Source organism: Xylaria bambusicola (genome assembly GCF_022495145.1).
Source record: "Xylaria bambusicola strain CBS 139988 unplaced genomic scaffold F5B22scaffold_17, whole genome shotgun sequence".
Taxonomy (NCBI): Eukaryota; Fungi; Ascomycota; class Sordariomycetes; order Xylariales; family Xylariaceae; genus Xylaria; species Xylaria bambusicola.
Genome location: NW_025953570.1, coordinates 691034 through 707212, shown reverse-complemented (window position 1 = coordinate 707212; position 16179 = coordinate 691034). Strand labels below are relative to the sequence as shown.

The 16179-nt window shown below is 48.5% G+C and overlaps 5 protein-coding genes across 5 annotated transcripts; 2 read left to right on the top strand and 3 right to left on the bottom strand.

The window, feature by feature from the left end:
• Positions 1–1969: 1969 nt before the first annotated feature.
• F5B22DRAFT_636009 (uncharacterized protein) lies at positions 1970–4493 on the bottom strand (the record flags this gene model as incomplete). The annotated part of the gene is made up of 2 exons (XM_047977225.1): positions 1970–3403; positions 4080–4493. The coding sequence occupies 2 exons, from the start codon at positions 4491–4493 to the stop codon at positions 1970–1972; spliced, it is 1848 nt and encodes a 615-aa protein (XP_047831516.1).
• Positions 4480–4803, bottom strand: F5B22DRAFT_604539 (uncharacterized protein). Its single transcript, XM_047974801.1, has one exon. It carries the CDS (start codon positions 4682–4684, stop codon positions 4529–4531), a length of 156 nt encoding a protein of 51 aa, XP_047831515.1. The 5' UTR covers positions 4685–4803; the 3' UTR covers positions 4480–4528.
• A 719-nt stretch (positions 4804–5522) lies between these two features.
• Positions 5523–8503, bottom strand: F5B22DRAFT_604521 (P-loop containing nucleoside triphosphate hydrolase protein). The gene has a single exon (XM_047974800.1). The coding sequence runs from the start codon at positions 8391–8393 to the stop codon at positions 5805–5807; it is 2589 nt and encodes an 862-aa protein (XP_047831514.1). The 5' UTR covers positions 8394–8503; the 3' UTR covers positions 5523–5804.
• Positions 8504–9324: 821 nt separating this feature from the next.
• On the top strand, positions 9325–10852 carry F5B22DRAFT_636006 (glycosyltransferase family 4 protein; the record flags this gene model as incomplete). Its single annotated transcript, XM_047977224.1, has 2 exons — positions 9325–9806; positions 9892–10852. 2 exons carry the CDS (start codon positions 9325–9327, stop codon positions 10850–10852), a joined length of 1443 nt encoding a protein of 480 aa, XP_047831513.1.
• A 1691-nt stretch (positions 10853–12543) lies between these two features.
• On the top strand, positions 12544–14332 carry F5B22DRAFT_646045 (uncharacterized protein; the record flags this gene model as incomplete). The annotated part of the gene is made up of 4 exons (XM_047978679.1): positions 12544–13549; positions 13668–13749; positions 13835–13899; positions 14043–14332. 4 exons carry the CDS (start codon positions 12544–12546, stop codon positions 14330–14332), a joined length of 1443 nt encoding a protein of 480 aa, XP_047831512.1.
• Between the last annotated feature and the right edge of the window lie 1847 nt (positions 14333–16179).

The following is a 16179-nucleotide window of genomic DNA, read 5'->3' as shown; positions in this document are numbered from 1 at the left end:
AATAAACTCTTGCTCGTGTTAACCGCATGGGTGCACGAGCAATGTACACGAAAGGTACTCTGGCTGCGGCATCTTTGACCTGTCTACGGAGTAATGTGCGGTACAGTATGCTAACGCTTGTGATTTTTTTTTCTTCCTTCGGAATCTGTTTTGGACGGTCCAACACTGATTGGCCGTCAAGCATCGATTGCCCTCCGTCTAGTCCACATTCGGCCACAAGCAAGGAGAACTGCAGGCCGGACATCTGGGCCGGACACTCGCGAGGTCACCAGAACTGGTCGGTGTTTAGATATTGACGTGGCAGGGTATCTGAACTGAATTCACGTTTTGTAGTGCCGGCATTGCGAAATAGTAAAACCATATCAAACGGTTTGTAAATCGCATCCACACAAGGGCCAACCAGCAACAACCGTCGACAGGGTACCCATTAGTTTAGTAAGGCGCCACTAGACGTCTCGACCGCTAGTTTGTTGTAGCCTGCTTTTCATACACATCCTGTATATTGGGGTTGATGGTAGTGGTGATGGTGGGTATGGTTATCATGCTGATGCGCTCTCTTGCGTTGCTGACAATTACAGTATCATCTAACGAGGTCCGGGGGAATTGCCAATAAGGATAAAGAGTCCCCTGGTTGTGCGGATGGCAGTATTCCAGCAAAACGGACAGCCTAGCTTCACCGAAAAAGTAGATCAATGCATAAGCCAGATCTTGACCATGTCTAGATCTCCTGCAAAATGTCGCCCAAGGACACTTTGAACAGTGCGGTGGAGAATGGCTTGTGATCCGGCAAAGGAGAGGAAGATAACATTAAGCAACCCGGCAATTTGTCCATTCGATAAATGATATAATCTGCAGTAGGTTCACGCCTATACACCAACGGTGCCTATAGTAGGTGATCTTGTAACTGTTCTAAAATCGTGGCTATAATTTGCGTTATGCAAAAGGTTTGGAAGAGTGGGTGTTCATGATAAAGGTTCATCGTAGGACAAGAGAGAGATGCTTGTTGCCTCGGCTGTCAGACACCTGATCTAGGAAGTCTTGAGTCGGAATGGTGGCAATACACAAGTTATCAGAACACATGCTGTGTATTAGGCAGAATGATAAGTTGTTGATGGATCTGTAATAGAGTCACGAGCGAGTGCCACGGCAAATAAACTTGGGGAGGTCGATGACTAGACAATATTCTGAGTGGACAAGGGGGATGTTGACCGTTTAGAAGTCACATACCTAACCTCGGAAGGCCATACCGTTTTGCATGCAGTCTGATGGAGTATTTTCCCATCACAGGCCAAATACAACAGCGCTGGCCTTGATAGACCCGGGATGGTTTGTGGTGGACGTGGCGGATGCAACCGGCAGCCGATGTACCTAGGTTTTTGTTATAAGAAATGCTTAGACAGGGTGCGTATGTATGTGTAATGCAGGGAGATGGATTCTGGACTTTGCCATTTATAGCAAGTGGTAGTCCGTCCCGGTTGTTGCAGTCGCTGGCTAAGACGGCTGGCATAATGGGTCGCGTATGCCGTGGATTTCATGACTACATAACAAGCGGCCGCGCCGTTGGCCCCGAGGTGCAGGTCTTGTTATACTGATACGTACTGAGACTGTTTGAGCACGCTTATGGCATGCCGATACGATTCAATGACGCGTAATGAATCTTAACATATCACCTGCTGCAGAATTGTGGACTTTCCGAGCCCGGTTAGATCTGAGTGGAGGATTGGTTATGCTCCTCGGCGAGTGACAACCTATGTCAAGCCTAGGGACAATAACACATGCAAACTGCCAATAACGTGTATGCTGAATGTGCCCGTACAGTTGCGATGTCTAGATAGAACTCCCCGAGCCAGCCACCAAGCTATATACCAAAAATGTTGGCGTCGTCCTCGGAGCTGGTTGATCGTCTACTCGCCTGGCGAGCTACTGCTTTGTGAAAATGATTGCGCTCTAACTTGTTATGCCTTTCATTCTAACCGAAAAGTTTCAAAAAACCCCATATGCCCAGGCCGCTGAGCACCGGTATCGTTAAGTTGTCATCCCACCCAAATAAATCAACCACTTCGCTCCCAGCCGCTACCAATCCCGACCATAAACTCATAACTCCTACCGCAGCATGCCCCCTCAAGACGGCAGATTCATCAAAGTCAAGCATATTGGCTATGAGAGTAGGCATCCGTAGCACACCCTGAAACATAAATGGATGTTGATCATCCCCAGGAAAGGGGCCAGTCCGGGGCGCCAAAACTCCCCAAAACCAGCCAGCAGTCGCAACTCCCACGGCAAAGGCAGCAAACGATCCTGCCAAAGATTTGCCACGACGGATTCTGGGCGTGTATCGCCCATAAAGCCGCCCAAATGTGCTAGCTGCTGTATCACACCAGCTCAAAAGCATGACTGCGACGACTGACACGTCTTTCGGGAAAAAACGCAAGACTATCCACGCCCCCAAAAGATAGAATACGACGCCATTCCAACCTTGATATTCGGTCTCACGCATCAGAGCACCAAGATACTTCACATAGAATTGGTTTAATGCGGGATACTTATGACGCAGATAGTCAACACTTGCGATAGGGATGAGGGCGGTCATCAAGTAAGGAGGCACCGAGGAGGTCTGCGTGCCCGTAACATAAAGCCAGTACACGAAAAACCCTATTGAAACATGAAGGGCTTTCCTCGGCACTTCATGCTTGTGGATCAAGGTTTGGAAATGGCGATGAATCGGAATAAGGCCAAGAGGACTAGGGCTACGGCTGAAGTCACGCCAGTTCCATCCAATAGAAGAGCCGGTCGCGAGGGGTGGCGGAGCCAAAAGACCGTTGGGTGATTTTGTCGCGCCGTTTGCAAGGTTTCCATCACCGACTGCCGATTCCAAGGCAGGTTCATTCTCAGCCTTCACCTTCGTGAGATTTTGTATCTTGCGTGCTTTTATGGGGCTACGCGACCGAGTCCTGGCTCTCCAAAGGTCAGGGTCCGACTCCTCACCAGAGGTCTCTTGAATGGGAAGCTGCGGTGTTACGCTACCAGTTTGGCGGCGCCGAGCGGCAGATCGCGTCACGGGACCCGAGTAACCATCACCATCTTGGGAGCGTGCGGTGGAATCGGATGGGGTAGGGCTCGGTGAAATGACTCGAGGCGTGGCGGGAACTCCCCGTCTAGGGCGAGAAGACATGAGGAACGGATACGGAGGAAGAGCGGGCGCAAGAATAGTGCCGGTGAAGATGCGTCGTAAGTCGTAAAATCGTAAGGGCCAGTAGGCAGAGTTGAGGATGGGATGGCTATCCCTCCTCGATTCACCTGTGGCGGTTGAGAAGGGTTTGGCGAGGAGGGAAGCGAGGAGTGCTATCGAATCCAGATTGAAAGACGGCGGTGATGCAGCAGAGAGAGGCTCCGCCGCATTGTGCTGTTCTCGGGGTCACTGTAAGCCGCCTCGGTTGTGATGAGGTAATATTACAAGTGGGTGGCATGTGCCCGTGCCGGACAGGGCTCGAAGAACCGACGGAAGGCCCGGTAAATGGAGCAGACCAAGAAGCGCACAACGGGAAAAAGGGATAGAAAGGCGTATTTGAAGCCGGCTGGCTGCGAATACTTAACCGGGACACGTATTGTAAACAATAGCGCTGCCTGTCTCACATCGCGCGCATGCTTGGGCGAGTTGGTTGGGATGAATGGGCGCGAAGAAATTCTCGCCAAGCCACAAATGACATCGACTGGAAGTATGTAAGGGTCAGCTTGGTGCCTCTTATCGTAAGTACCGAGTACCGATTGTTACCTGATATGGCTTAGTTAGGTATCGTCACGCGGGCAGGCCAAAACTCCGTCTCCGGCGCTATAGCCTATAGCTATAGTAGGTACCTACTCGTCAAGACGAAATGGAGATGGGGGAGAAGTTGTCCTGCCCGTGACCTCAAATCGATAACTCCATTCAGCTGGGAACGGAGTGAAGATGATAAATGATTGATGAGCGTATCCGCCGCTACTTCGTGGTTAATATAGTTTATGTAAGCACGCCATGAATAGAAAACACTACCCTAGGTATTCTCTGCTCTTCTCATCTTCACTACCGTAGCTTATATCACTTTCACAACGACCTTAGTGAAAGGTATAATGACAATATCCTCTTTGAAATACTTAGCATCATCAGCCTTGATCCTCTCGAGTTCGTCTCTGATAGCGTTGGACCGGGGATCGTCCCCAAGCACCGCATCCTTTTCCACAAGTCGCGGGTATACACTCTTCTCTTCCTCCGTAAGGCTACCGTACAGCATGATAAGATTTGTCTGGGAGCCACCGAGGAACATCTCGTATAGCTCACTTATCCGCACTGGTTTGTGTAATAGAATATCGAAGCCCGGCAACGAGTAGTAGGATGAATTTGCAGGCAAAAGAGTGGAAAACGCCACTAATCCGACTATGAGACTACGGCGACCCTGCCGGCTGGCCTCGAAGGTACGAATCAGACTAGTAGCCTCATTGCCACCCATGACGGGCATGGCAAGGTCTTTATTCATATGTCTTAGCTGCTATGTCATTGGACATTGAAAAGTATCGGCGGGATATTCAGACAATATGTCCACTTACCCATGAAGATAACGGGAAACCGGTCCGGGCTTGACTTGTAGACCTCAACAGCTTGCTGACCGTTCTCCGTCATCACAAAATCTTGTCCAAACTTGCCAAGCATTTTACCGAGCAGCTACCTCCGCGGCATGTCAGCGATTGTAGTAGAAATAAGTTGACACTTGAAGCAGCAGCATGCATCTCATACGAGGCACCATACCCTTTGATTAACCCGATTGTCTTCTGCACACAAAATCAAGCAGCCAGATTCAGAGGGACTGGAAGGCTGCAACGTCTCTCCTTCCACGGCCTTGAACGTGAATGTAATAGTAGTGCTGAGTCCTTCAACAACCCTCGTGACATCTTCGATGGGTGCTACCTCATAGCTTGGTGGAGTTTCGTGCAAAGCTTCTCCTATCGGCTCTTGGTGGTGTACACGAGAGATACTCCTCACCACTGTTCCGTCTGGAAGTAGTGGCATTTCGGTAGATTCTTCTGAATGGTGTACACATATAATATTTGTGCTTGGTCTTTTATTGCCTTGTGGGCGGTGCGTGCAGTAGCTTCGACGAGGGCAGCCGCCCGCCCCTCTCAGGTAGTTTGGCAGTGAGAGTAAAAGGATGAGCTTCAGCTGTTATCTTCGGTTTCATCTAAGTCTTGTATAACAGTGAGACAGAACGATGCGTGACTAGTTATTCGAAGGCTAATCTGGTCTACTAGTAAGAGACCCCCTGTTCCTGTGTCCTACAACCCGCCTGTTTCTACCAGCACCCGAGTACCCTGTGTTAATGACCAGTCCGAAAAGCCTTTCGAACGATTTCGGGCGCTGTGGCGAAAAGAAGGGTCAGCCTGGACTGAGATCAGGGAGTAAATGTCTTTTGGGGTTGCTCTGCGTTCTGTTTTGTTACATGTACTTCGTAAGTAAGCCCAGTTTATAAGAGAGCGGGCACTTACCCAAAACAATGCCTAGTTACCTACTGTAGGTACCTACGAGGGTTCCCCGCAAAACTTAGCGAGATCGACTTATACATCCACCAGAGATGAGCTTTGGACATCTTTCGGCGCATAGAATGTTAATCATAGAGGAAGGACGAGAGAATGAGGAAGAGGCAGAAAACAGAGCTAGAAAGGGGAACGATTGGACTCTCGAGGAATGATCCAGAAGTCTAATGACTATACATATTACTTTGGGGTTCGATCATGCATGTCCTCTTTCATACGCTATGTTATACAAGCCCAAGTTGCTACTCCTTTCTATCATTATAACGCGGCTGTCCTGCTTCCTGGCCGAGCTTTTCCAAGGCTGCCTCATACGCAGTCACTTTATCATCGAACGCCTCTTCCTTCTCCTCTGTAACTCTGACTCGCTCGACAGGTTTACTTCGTTCTATTACCTTCCCGCTTGCAATTTCGTTCCAGAACCATCTTGCCTCTGGATTTGTGAAGAGCGTCCAAGCTTTGCCTGCATTCCCAGCACGCGCTGTACGCCCAACGCGGTGAACATATGAAGCTATACTTGATGGCATATCATAGTTGATGACGTGATCAAGTGAAGGCAGGTCAATGCCACGAGCCACGAGATCAGATGCGACTAGAATTCGAAGTTTCCCAGCATTGAAGGACCGCAGTGTGTCACGGCGGGTCGCGTAGGGCGTAGTTGAGGTCAGAGTACCAATTAAGGCATCAAACGTGGGCGCTAGTAGCACCAATAAACGCGATAGACGCAGGGTTGTCTCATTCGACTTGGTAAATATCAATACAGTAGGCATGTTTTGCGCTTTCGAGTAATTGTTGAGAGGGGTCACAGATTTCTTCGAGCCATTGAGATCGTCATCTGAGTCCGAGTCTGATCCAGATGAAGAGGTATCATCATCATCTGATATGCCTCCTTCGGTACCGTTGACTGTGTGAAGGACATGACGACTTCGAAGCAGATCTATAAGAAATAGTGGCTTAAGATTAGGATCACTAACTTTAAGAGCGGCTTCCCCAAGCATTCGAGGCAGTACGTGCTCCGCCTGATGAACATCATCTGCGACATCATCCCGGGTCTTGGAGCCCTCCAGCACAACCAGCTTTGGTCGGTGAAGCTTGAGACCTTCCAATTGGTCGAGGTCGCGGGTCATTGTAGCACTAAGGATAACCTTACGCACACGGCAAAGATTCGACTGCTTGTGGTGCCGAGAGCCCATTTGATTCTGAGTTTGTAGCTTGGGAACGACGATGTCTAGCCACTGCTGGAAGTTTTGACCGAGTAGCTTATCGGCTTCATCGACAACAAGCCAGCGGACGAAATCCAAGCAGAATCCCGGTGTGAATTTTATGTGTTCGACTAGTCTGCCCGGAGTACAAATCAGAATATCAACCTTCGATTTGTATGCGACGACGTAATTAGGCAAAGTCTTTATTTTGTCTTCTCTTCTTCGTATTGCATCTCGCTCCTCGTCTTCAGTATTATAGCCAGAGTCTTCATCGTGATCGCTATCCTGACCAGACGCACTTGAACGACCTAAGCGCTTCAGCCTTCGCTGGTATGCTTCAGGGTCATACACCTCTTCTCTCTCTATAAGGGAAGCTTGTTCGTGCTCAAACGACTGGCTTCCCATAGCCATCGCAATCCTGGGGCGCCGTTTTGCCCCATCGAGAGCGAAAATGCTAGCACAATCTTCGCAAACCTGGTGCACCTGTCTCACCAATTCGCGTGTAGGAACTACGATCAACGCCCGTAGCCTGGTAACATACCGACTGCCTTGACTGATATCACGAATAACAGGTAATGTGTAGGCAAGGGTCTTTCCTGAGCCAGTAGCAGCAGATACTAGTACATCTCCTTGCCTCGTTTTGCAATGATGAGGGAGCAGAAGCGGTATGACTCCCGTTTGTATCGCGAATGCCTGCTTATAGCCTTTCGAGGCTAACCGTTCAGCAATTTCAGGGGTAATGCCTAAATCCGGAGTTGAACCAAAGCTGGTGAATGGCGCAGATGCATCCATAGAAACTCGGATTGGTGATGCCAACCAAGGTGGTAACGTTTCATATGAAGGGGTGCTTGTGTCCAGTGCCACTGGCTCTGGTTGAGGAATGGGTTCTAGACCATGCAGTTCGACCTCGGGTGCCTTCTGCTGGGATGACTCGTCGCTGGCCACTAGTCCTGCTCCATCTATAGTAGTATCGTCTTGCTGGTGTTCTGTAGCTATTTGTATAGACTTTGTTTTCTTGTTCAAGATAGCTTGAAAGCGGTGGGGAATATAATCTTCGGTTTGGTCTAGAGTTTGGCTCGCATCCTCGATTTTCTTCTTTTTCTTCTTGGCTTTTCGCTTTCCAGATTCATCGGCCTTTGTATCTATAGGAGGAGGTGATTCTCTAGTTTTCTGTGTCACATCCTCCCGCGTGTGTAGCGTTTCTCCATCATTTAAAGCATTGGCTTCATCTCTCTCCTCTCCGATTTGCACTTCCGATGCTTCAATAGCACCATTTTCAGCATGGTCAGTGTCATCAGATTGGCCACTCAGTTGTATGGACTTGCGCTTTTTCTTTTTCGACTTGGATCTTTCCTGGTCTGAAGTTTGGGCAGCAGTATTGTCCTGTACTAGTTTGACCCTCTTAGCAGGTGAATCTGCCCGGTTGGTGTCATCCTCATCAAACCGGACATGTTGAGAAGATGTGGTATTAACCGACGTCGGTTGACTGGATTTCGGTGGTGGAACATATCGGGCGTAGGCAGTCGGTTGTGGTTTGGAGGGGGTTTGAGAGGGCTGAGGAGTAACAGCGAGTGGCTCCGTATTTAGGGAATTTGAGGTTCCCCTGGGTGGTGGTATATAGCGGGAGTACATCTCAGCGTTATCTCAATATTGGAGGTATAGTTATGCTAGGCGCTTGACAAGCCTAGTCCTAGGAGCTTCTCTCGTTCCCAAAATACATTGAGGTTTCAAGAGCATTGAATTCTGCCATCGCAGAAAATTGACCGCCTTCCTTATTATTATACAATCTAAGCTAGGTAGCTTTATCTTATCAAGTACCCCACTATTGTGTACCACTTCGATCTATCAGGGTTTTGTACATACTTACCTGGTACATATTGAAACCTACTACTAACTGGAGGTATGTAGGTACTTCTGGCCAAGTAAAAACACGATACTTCTTTTTAGCCCTCAGTTACTTTCCCAGAAAACTCTCACAGAAGGTTTCTCTTAGCCTTACCTAACACCTGTACTTGAGAATTATGGTTTGTTAGGGATACCTAGGTAGATATTGGGTTGGGCGTGTCCCACAGCAGGGTGCGTAAGTACATACATGTATGTACATAGTACTACGGTACGTATGTGTCTGTGCCAATTTAGATCGGGAACCTACTAGGATGTAGGTACCTAGAACTGTACACAGCTATCGCAACATCGTTCCGCTACATCATCCATTCACGCCTTTCCAGATCTAAAACACAAACCTACATATGTAGGCACAGTATGCTTTACCTGTACCCTCCGCCTAGTAGGAATAGACAACTATCACGCTTCCTCTATTCGCAAACTCAAACAGGTCGGCAGCATGGCTGCAAGCGACAAGGTCGCGCTCCTAGCCAGTGACTTGACTATTCATAACTTCAACTTGAGCTCATCCTTCAAGCCCATGTTTATCGACCGCACGACATAGCTATTCGCCCAGCTTTAGCAGTTCTATTTACTCGTCGATAATAGTAATTCTTTCTCAGCCGCATTATCCAGGAGACCTTGTCGCTACTCGTCGCCATCGACCTAAGCTGTAACAATGCCTCGTCGCACGTACAATATCGCCATGGTGTGCGATTTCTTCTATCCTCAGCCCGGAGGAGTTGAAAGTCACATATACCAACTCGCGACCAAGCTGATTGACCGAGGTCATAAAGTTATCGTCATTACCCACGCCTATGAGAGTCGAAAGGGTATTCGATATTTGACTAATGGCGTTAAAGTCTTCCATGTTCCTTTTGCCATCATCTACCGATCCACAAGCTTTCCTACCGTGTTCTCATTCTTCCCTCTATTCCGCAATATCATGATTCGAGAGCGCATAGAGATCGTCCACGGTCACGCCACCATGAGCGCTTTGTGTCAAGAAGCGATCCTTCATGGTCGAACTATGGGTCTTCGCACTGTTTTTACAGATCATTCTCTGGTTGGCTTCGCCGACGCTGGTAGCATTCTTACCAATAAATTGCTTAAGTTTACGTTGAGTGATGTTGACCATACCATTTGCGTTAGCCACACCGGGTGAGTCAAATCCTCTTGTGCTTTTTATTGATTTTCCCGAGTTCTCGGCATGACGTTGGGCTCAAAGTGCTAAACCCCTCTAAAGCAAAGAGAACACCGTTCTGAGAGCCGCTCTCGACCCTTTGATGGTTTCCGTTATCCCTAATGCTCTCGTATCTGACGACTTCAAACCTCTACCGCGGCCCGAACAGGGAAGCTTACCATTCGCTCAGCATCCCTTACCAGCCCATCCTCTTGGACCAAATGACACTATCACCATTGTGGTAGTCAGCCGCCTTTTCTATAACAAAGGGACGGATCTCCTTACCGCTGCCATTCCCCGTGTCCTCGAAAACCATCCGAATACTCGCTTTATAATTGCTGGTTCAGGGCCCAAAGCTATTGATCTACAGCAGATGATTGAGCAGAATGTCCTGCAGGACAAAGTCGAGATGCTGGGATCTGTACGGCATGAAAATGTGCGAGATATAATGGTCAGAGGTCATATCTATCTTCATCCTAGCTTGACGGAGGCATTTGGTACTGTGATAGTTGAAGCTGCAAGTTGCGGTCTATACGTGGTTTGCACAGCCGTCGGCGGCATTCCCGAAGTGCTGCCTTCCCACATGACAGTCTTCGCAAAGCCCGAAGAAAATGACCTTGTGGCTGCTACAGGAAGGGCGATTGCAGCCCTTCGTGCGAATAAAATTCGCACCGAAAGATTCCATGAACAAGTGAAGACTATGTATTCCTGGACTAATGTAGCCAAACGAGCCGAACGGGTTTATAGGGGTATATCAGGTGACATCAGCGAAGACGAATTCTATGGGTCGGACATGGGCAACGCCTCCCATTGGGGTGCTACCAGGGTGCGCAACTTCGCTCTCATTGATCGCTTGAAACGATATTACGGGTGCGGCGTGTGGGCCGGCAAGCTGTTTTGCCTCTGTGTAGTCATTGACTACTTGATATTCATCTTTTGCGAATGGTGGTGGCCTAAGGACCAAATCGACATTGCACGCGACTGGCCACGGAAACCTCCACCTCCTGACGACGAGGACGAATGAACAATCGATCGTAGGTATAGATCGGATGATTGAATGGAATGCAAGCTAGCTCGACGACGAAGCAAATTTTCCCTTCGCATACAATGACTGGACCATTTAATAAGTCATGACTGCATAATACACCTAGCCTGTTCGTAGAACACAACATCGGTGGTATAGTTGCAAAGCTAGCGACACCTTTCAGACAGCCATACATGCGGGTCCATGTTCGGCTTCATCTCGCCTGTGTCTTGATTCTCTACCGGTTGCGGGCTGGTGGTGAATGATACAGACCCAGGCGAGTGGCTGGTCCAAATCAACAAACTTACCCTCCATTACACAACGCGACCAGGGCATTGCAGTCATCTTTGCGATGGTGAGTATTATGAAGGGCTCAGTCGATTTGATGCCACTTAGAGGGCCAATGCCCCATACCTAATGCCAAGGGCGTCACTATGGAAATGCAACCAACGAATTATTTACCAATGGCAATGTTCAATAGTCGCTAAAGTACTACCTATGATTATAGTACTGCAGGTTTTTACTTGTCATCTAATAGTCCACCTAGGTGATACGCACCTATTAAGTATTGAGTTTCCCCAACTTTGGCGTACCGTAGTAAATAGATGACAAAATCTGTAACCAATAGTATGTAGTTAAAATGACGTGAAGGAAGGGAGTAGACACCAATGGTGCTCTCGGGAGGATGTGTTTGTTACTTACCTAGCTGTAGGTACCTAGATTTTGTTACAAGACACGCCTATCCCATTGTTGTACAAGTGTCGCACGCCATCTGCTTTGCTATGTAGTGAAATCGACACTAAGCAAGCGGTGTGACGGGAGTGTTCGTCAACGGGTACCTACATAGCTACCGTATTGACATTGATACTCACTTCAAGACCGCGATCGGTCGAGTCGCCGATGCTTGCATACTTACATACCTACATAGATATCTAGGTTAGGTACTGTGTAGGAACTGCGATGACCCGCATGGTCGCATGGTCGTCTGCATTCTTTGAACACGCACACCGACACTAGTAATCCAATCTCTACACGTGTACAGACGCTATCAAAATAAGTTGACAAACGAGAGGCGGTCAGAGCCGGTGCTCGTCACAGACTCGTCGGAAGAGAGAGCGGGTGGGGTCGAGACTTGGACACACTTGGACGAAAGCGCTACGCTGCGATAGCCCGCGATGCCCCGCGATGCCCGTTACGGTAAAAACAGGGCCCGACAGCTCTGAATCAGGACCCCCGGCGTAACATTGGCGGTAACCTGCGCCAACTGCTCAGGCCTAAGGTGCTGCTAAAACGGGAAATAAGGGGGGGGTGGGAAGGGTGGAAGACGACCCAAACAAGACACCCCCCAGCCACGGACATCCTGCCATCAAACCATCATTCTCCCACTGCCTATTGAGCTCTCAGTGAGCGAACGTAGCAAGTGCTTAGAAGCTTGGGAGTAAGTAGGTAATAAGTGAGTGAGTGGGTGGGTGATTTGACTTGCCTATTCCGTGCCACCGATAAATCCGGCAACATCTACCTACTAATCTCATCAAGCAAGCATCCAATTCCTTCTTGAACGGTGGGGCCTGTCATAAATTTTGTTTTATTTGTTCCCTTTTTGTCTTATTTTAGTTTGTCTTGTCTTGTCTTGCCATCGTTCTGCGTTTTGCGCTTCACTTCAGCATTCTTAGTCTCGCGGGGGTTACGGGATGCCGGCATTTGTAGATTGGAACAGCCTGCTATTCGGGTCGTCTCCAGAGATTGAACCTCGCCATCAACAAAAGGGCGCGTCGAATCCCGGGCGAGACGCGTCACATTCAGGGCATCCAGAGTCCAAGAATGCCTTTCATGAGAACGAGATTCCGGAGGATATAGTCCCTCAGTTCATCAATTCCGAACATTCAATCCCTGAGACTGTGGTTCCGGAAACTGTGGGCTCTCATATTACCGCGCTTCCAGGTGCTGCCCATTTGGGCGCAATTCTCGACAGCGCAAAAAACGACCAGTTCACAATTGCTGCCATTGTTTTGGGGTCGCTTTTTCTTTGGCTCTTGTTCGGTCGGAGGAAGAGGGTCCCTGCGCCCACTGCGCCCACTACGCCCACTACTCTCCCGCAACCCTTGGGCGACCAAGAAGAAATCCTTGATGCTATTAAAAAGGACTTTGCGCAGAGGACGGAAGCATTGGAGAAGCAACATGACCAGGCTCTAAAGCAGCAACTCACAGCTCTTGAGGAGCGGTTCCAGAAGGTGCTCAGTGAGCAGTCAGAGGCCATCGAGGAGCATGTCCGCAAGATTTTCAACAAGCGCGCCGAGGAGCTTGAAGTTAGGATAAAGCTGGATCAGGAGGCCTTGAATGACGTTCACCGCGCTCTAAGTGAGCGCATGGAAGCCTTTGAGGGTTTCGTTCAAACTATCGACGCCAAACAACTCGATCAAGAAGCGAACAGCATCGCTCAGCTGACTCTTGGCCAACGTCTTGACACAGTGGAGGAAGGGCTCAAGAACGTCGATGCCAAAGCTAGGGCTTCCTCACAAAGGATTGAAGCCATTGATGATAGCGTGCGGGTTATTGACAGCCGCGCTAAGGCTCTGAGCCAACGACTCGAAGCTGCAGAGGATAACCTAAACACAGCGGACGGCCAAGTAACCCTGCTGTCGCACGATGTCAATCGTGGTAGCTCGGTGATTGAAAAGCTGCAACGACAAGTGAAGAGTAAGTCATCCCTGCTGTACACTCCGGCTTGTCAGCTTTTTTGTGTATCAGTCGACACCATACACTTAGCCATATTGCGCCCAGCAAATTTATACAATACTGACAAGATGTGTGACAGTGCTACCTGATTCCGATAAATTCAAAGGCTTGTCGCGTACCTGGGAGGCTAAGCTCAAGAAGTTGGAAGCTAAGGTTGAAGAGTGAGTTATTTCCCGCAACCTGCTATTCAAGGAGAAGCAGATCAATTACTGTGTTAGGTAGTAAATGAACTAATAAACTCTGCAGGACTGAGAAGGCTCTTGAAGAGCATCTTACTGAGCCTCCTTCTATCTTGACATGGTCACAGATCGGTATGTAAAAACATTTCATGTCTAGCTCTCCGACTTTGAAGGCATCTATCAAACACTGCATCAAGTAGTTTAGTCCTATATCATAGCCTAGGGACTATAGGCACTGCAACTCGAGGATATTAGCTAACTCTCTTCGCTTGCAGAGTCTGTAGAGATTGAACCTTCTGGGCCACTGTATACTAGACCGTATTCACAATCCTTCGACGGATCAGTTGTCTCACCATCGTCGTCTAGCGTGCGCTCCGCCTCTACCAGTGACAGCCACACTCGGACCTATTCGACTGTCAGCTCATCTCCAGCTCCAGTCCCTCTAACCCCGATGTCCCCGATGACGCCAGAGCGTAAGCGTATTGATTCGGTAGGATTTCGCGATACAACATTCTCATCTAGGCAAAAGTTCCTTGCCTCCAGGACAGAAAGCTGGTCGGGATAACCAGCAATGCATATATAAAAGGAACACGGTACAATGTGGAATAGAGAAACGTCAGTAATGAGATTGTCTCGTCATTTATGTTACGATTTCAGTCATTATGGGCCAATGGTTTGATGATCAACGATCTTCTCCGAGAATTATCCATCAAGTCTTATCCGGCTGGTAGTCGGGGTTCGAATACTACTATTAGTATGATTGAGATAGATACCTAGGGAGCATACGCACAAATGCTTCCACCTCTTACCAAGGACATCAGGACTTTGGGAAGCAAAATCTTTTAGCATTAAGGTGTCTTACATATTTTGATCGAATGTCTATACTGTCATAGAGTCACCCAATGCATGCGCGAAGAAATATTCAAATATAGTAAATAGTATATACTTTTTGGCTCAAGATGCCAAAAGAACCTACATCATCAGATACTCTTCACTGCATCCAATCGTGCGTAATTAACACATGCTATGCTAGACTAGGCTCGGGAGTCTCCGCCTACCGAGGCTGGAGATAGCACTTTGAATGCACGATTGACTAGGCTTTTGCTCTAGCTCAGCTCACCATCCCATAGGTCTGCCATGGTCACGCAGTTCCTATAACCAGCAATCATTCGGTAACAGACAGCATTTCTAAAGATTAGGCGCAACAGACCAGAGTCCAGCTCAATGGTGCGCGGAGATAATCGCGAAATTCTGACACGGTCGCCTCTGGGTTTCTGACAAGGATGCTACCAGAATCTAAGTATGAAGCTGGATCAGGCAAACTAGGAAACTGAAGCCAGCGGAAGTGCATCCGACATGAAAGACGCCACAGTACCTCATACTATAAATAATTTCCACTTCTTCATCGTCTGATGTGATGAGAACAATTTATCTCTGCGATACTTGAGGCTACACACTATTGGGGTATCTTGCCTACCCAGGTAGACACTATGTACATATAGGTGGGCACCTACCGAGATAGTCCACAGTCTGTCTCGGTTAGCAGGCTATACTTGATTAATTTAAAGAGCCAACAATAGGTAGGTAGGTACTATGTAATACCTGTATCTCAGCGTCGTCTGCCTAAGACGCTGTTATGTTGCGAGCAGAATACCTGGTGAGATGGCAGTGCTCTATAGAACGAGTGGAGCAATTGAGTTGCAGTCGCCGTGAGGGGTAAACCAACATCTGCTTACCTACTTGGGTATGTGACTTCACATGTCTTACTCACGAAGTACTTCTTAATCGTATCATCGCGACGTCCCAAGTCTAGCATAGGTAACTATCAATTCGCGCTGGTTTCGTCTACTCTAATATCCCGGCCTAAATCGGTAGGTGCCTAGGCAGCTCATCAATCGTTCCATATCGCGAGCGTCTGCCCGAAAACGGTCAGCCAAGCCAGTCACATACGGTATGTCAAAAACCACAAGAGAAGACCTCAGCCTCCAAAAGAACACCGACATGCTGCAGGAAGACGAAAGAAGACGGATTCACCGATGTGCTCGCCTTTTAGCGATCACTGCAGAGCATGCTCTCCACGTAGCGTGCGGCACGGGCTAGCATTGCATGCGAGATGCACAGTCAACACCCCATGTAACCCAACAGCTCTATACCAGTGGCTTCTGATTCGATGATATTACCAACATGCGTCCGTCTACTACCCTCGACATCTCTTTTAGTGACTATAGCAAGCAATCACGAGTTGAATTATTAGCAGTACACAGCCTTCTTTACCGCTGGAAGTGTCGCGATCCGGGTTTAAAAATGGCAGAAACCAACAGTCCGCTGCGCAATGTAGGCGTGAGTCGGGCAAGGAAGCTTAAGTGGAAGCCTAAGTATTAGTCAAGACACGGCTATGGCTCCAGTAGCCCT

What these genes read in the sequence shown, in the direction of transcription:
- F5B22DRAFT_604539 (XM_047974801.1), bottom strand. Translation starts at nt 4,684, where the DNA reads ATGCTTGGCAAGTTTGGACAAGATTTTGTGATGACGGAGAACGGTCAG.
- F5B22DRAFT_604521 (XM_047974800.1), bottom strand. Translation starts at nt 8,393, where the DNA reads ATGTACTCCCGCTATATACCACCACCCAGGGGAACCTCAAATTCCCTA.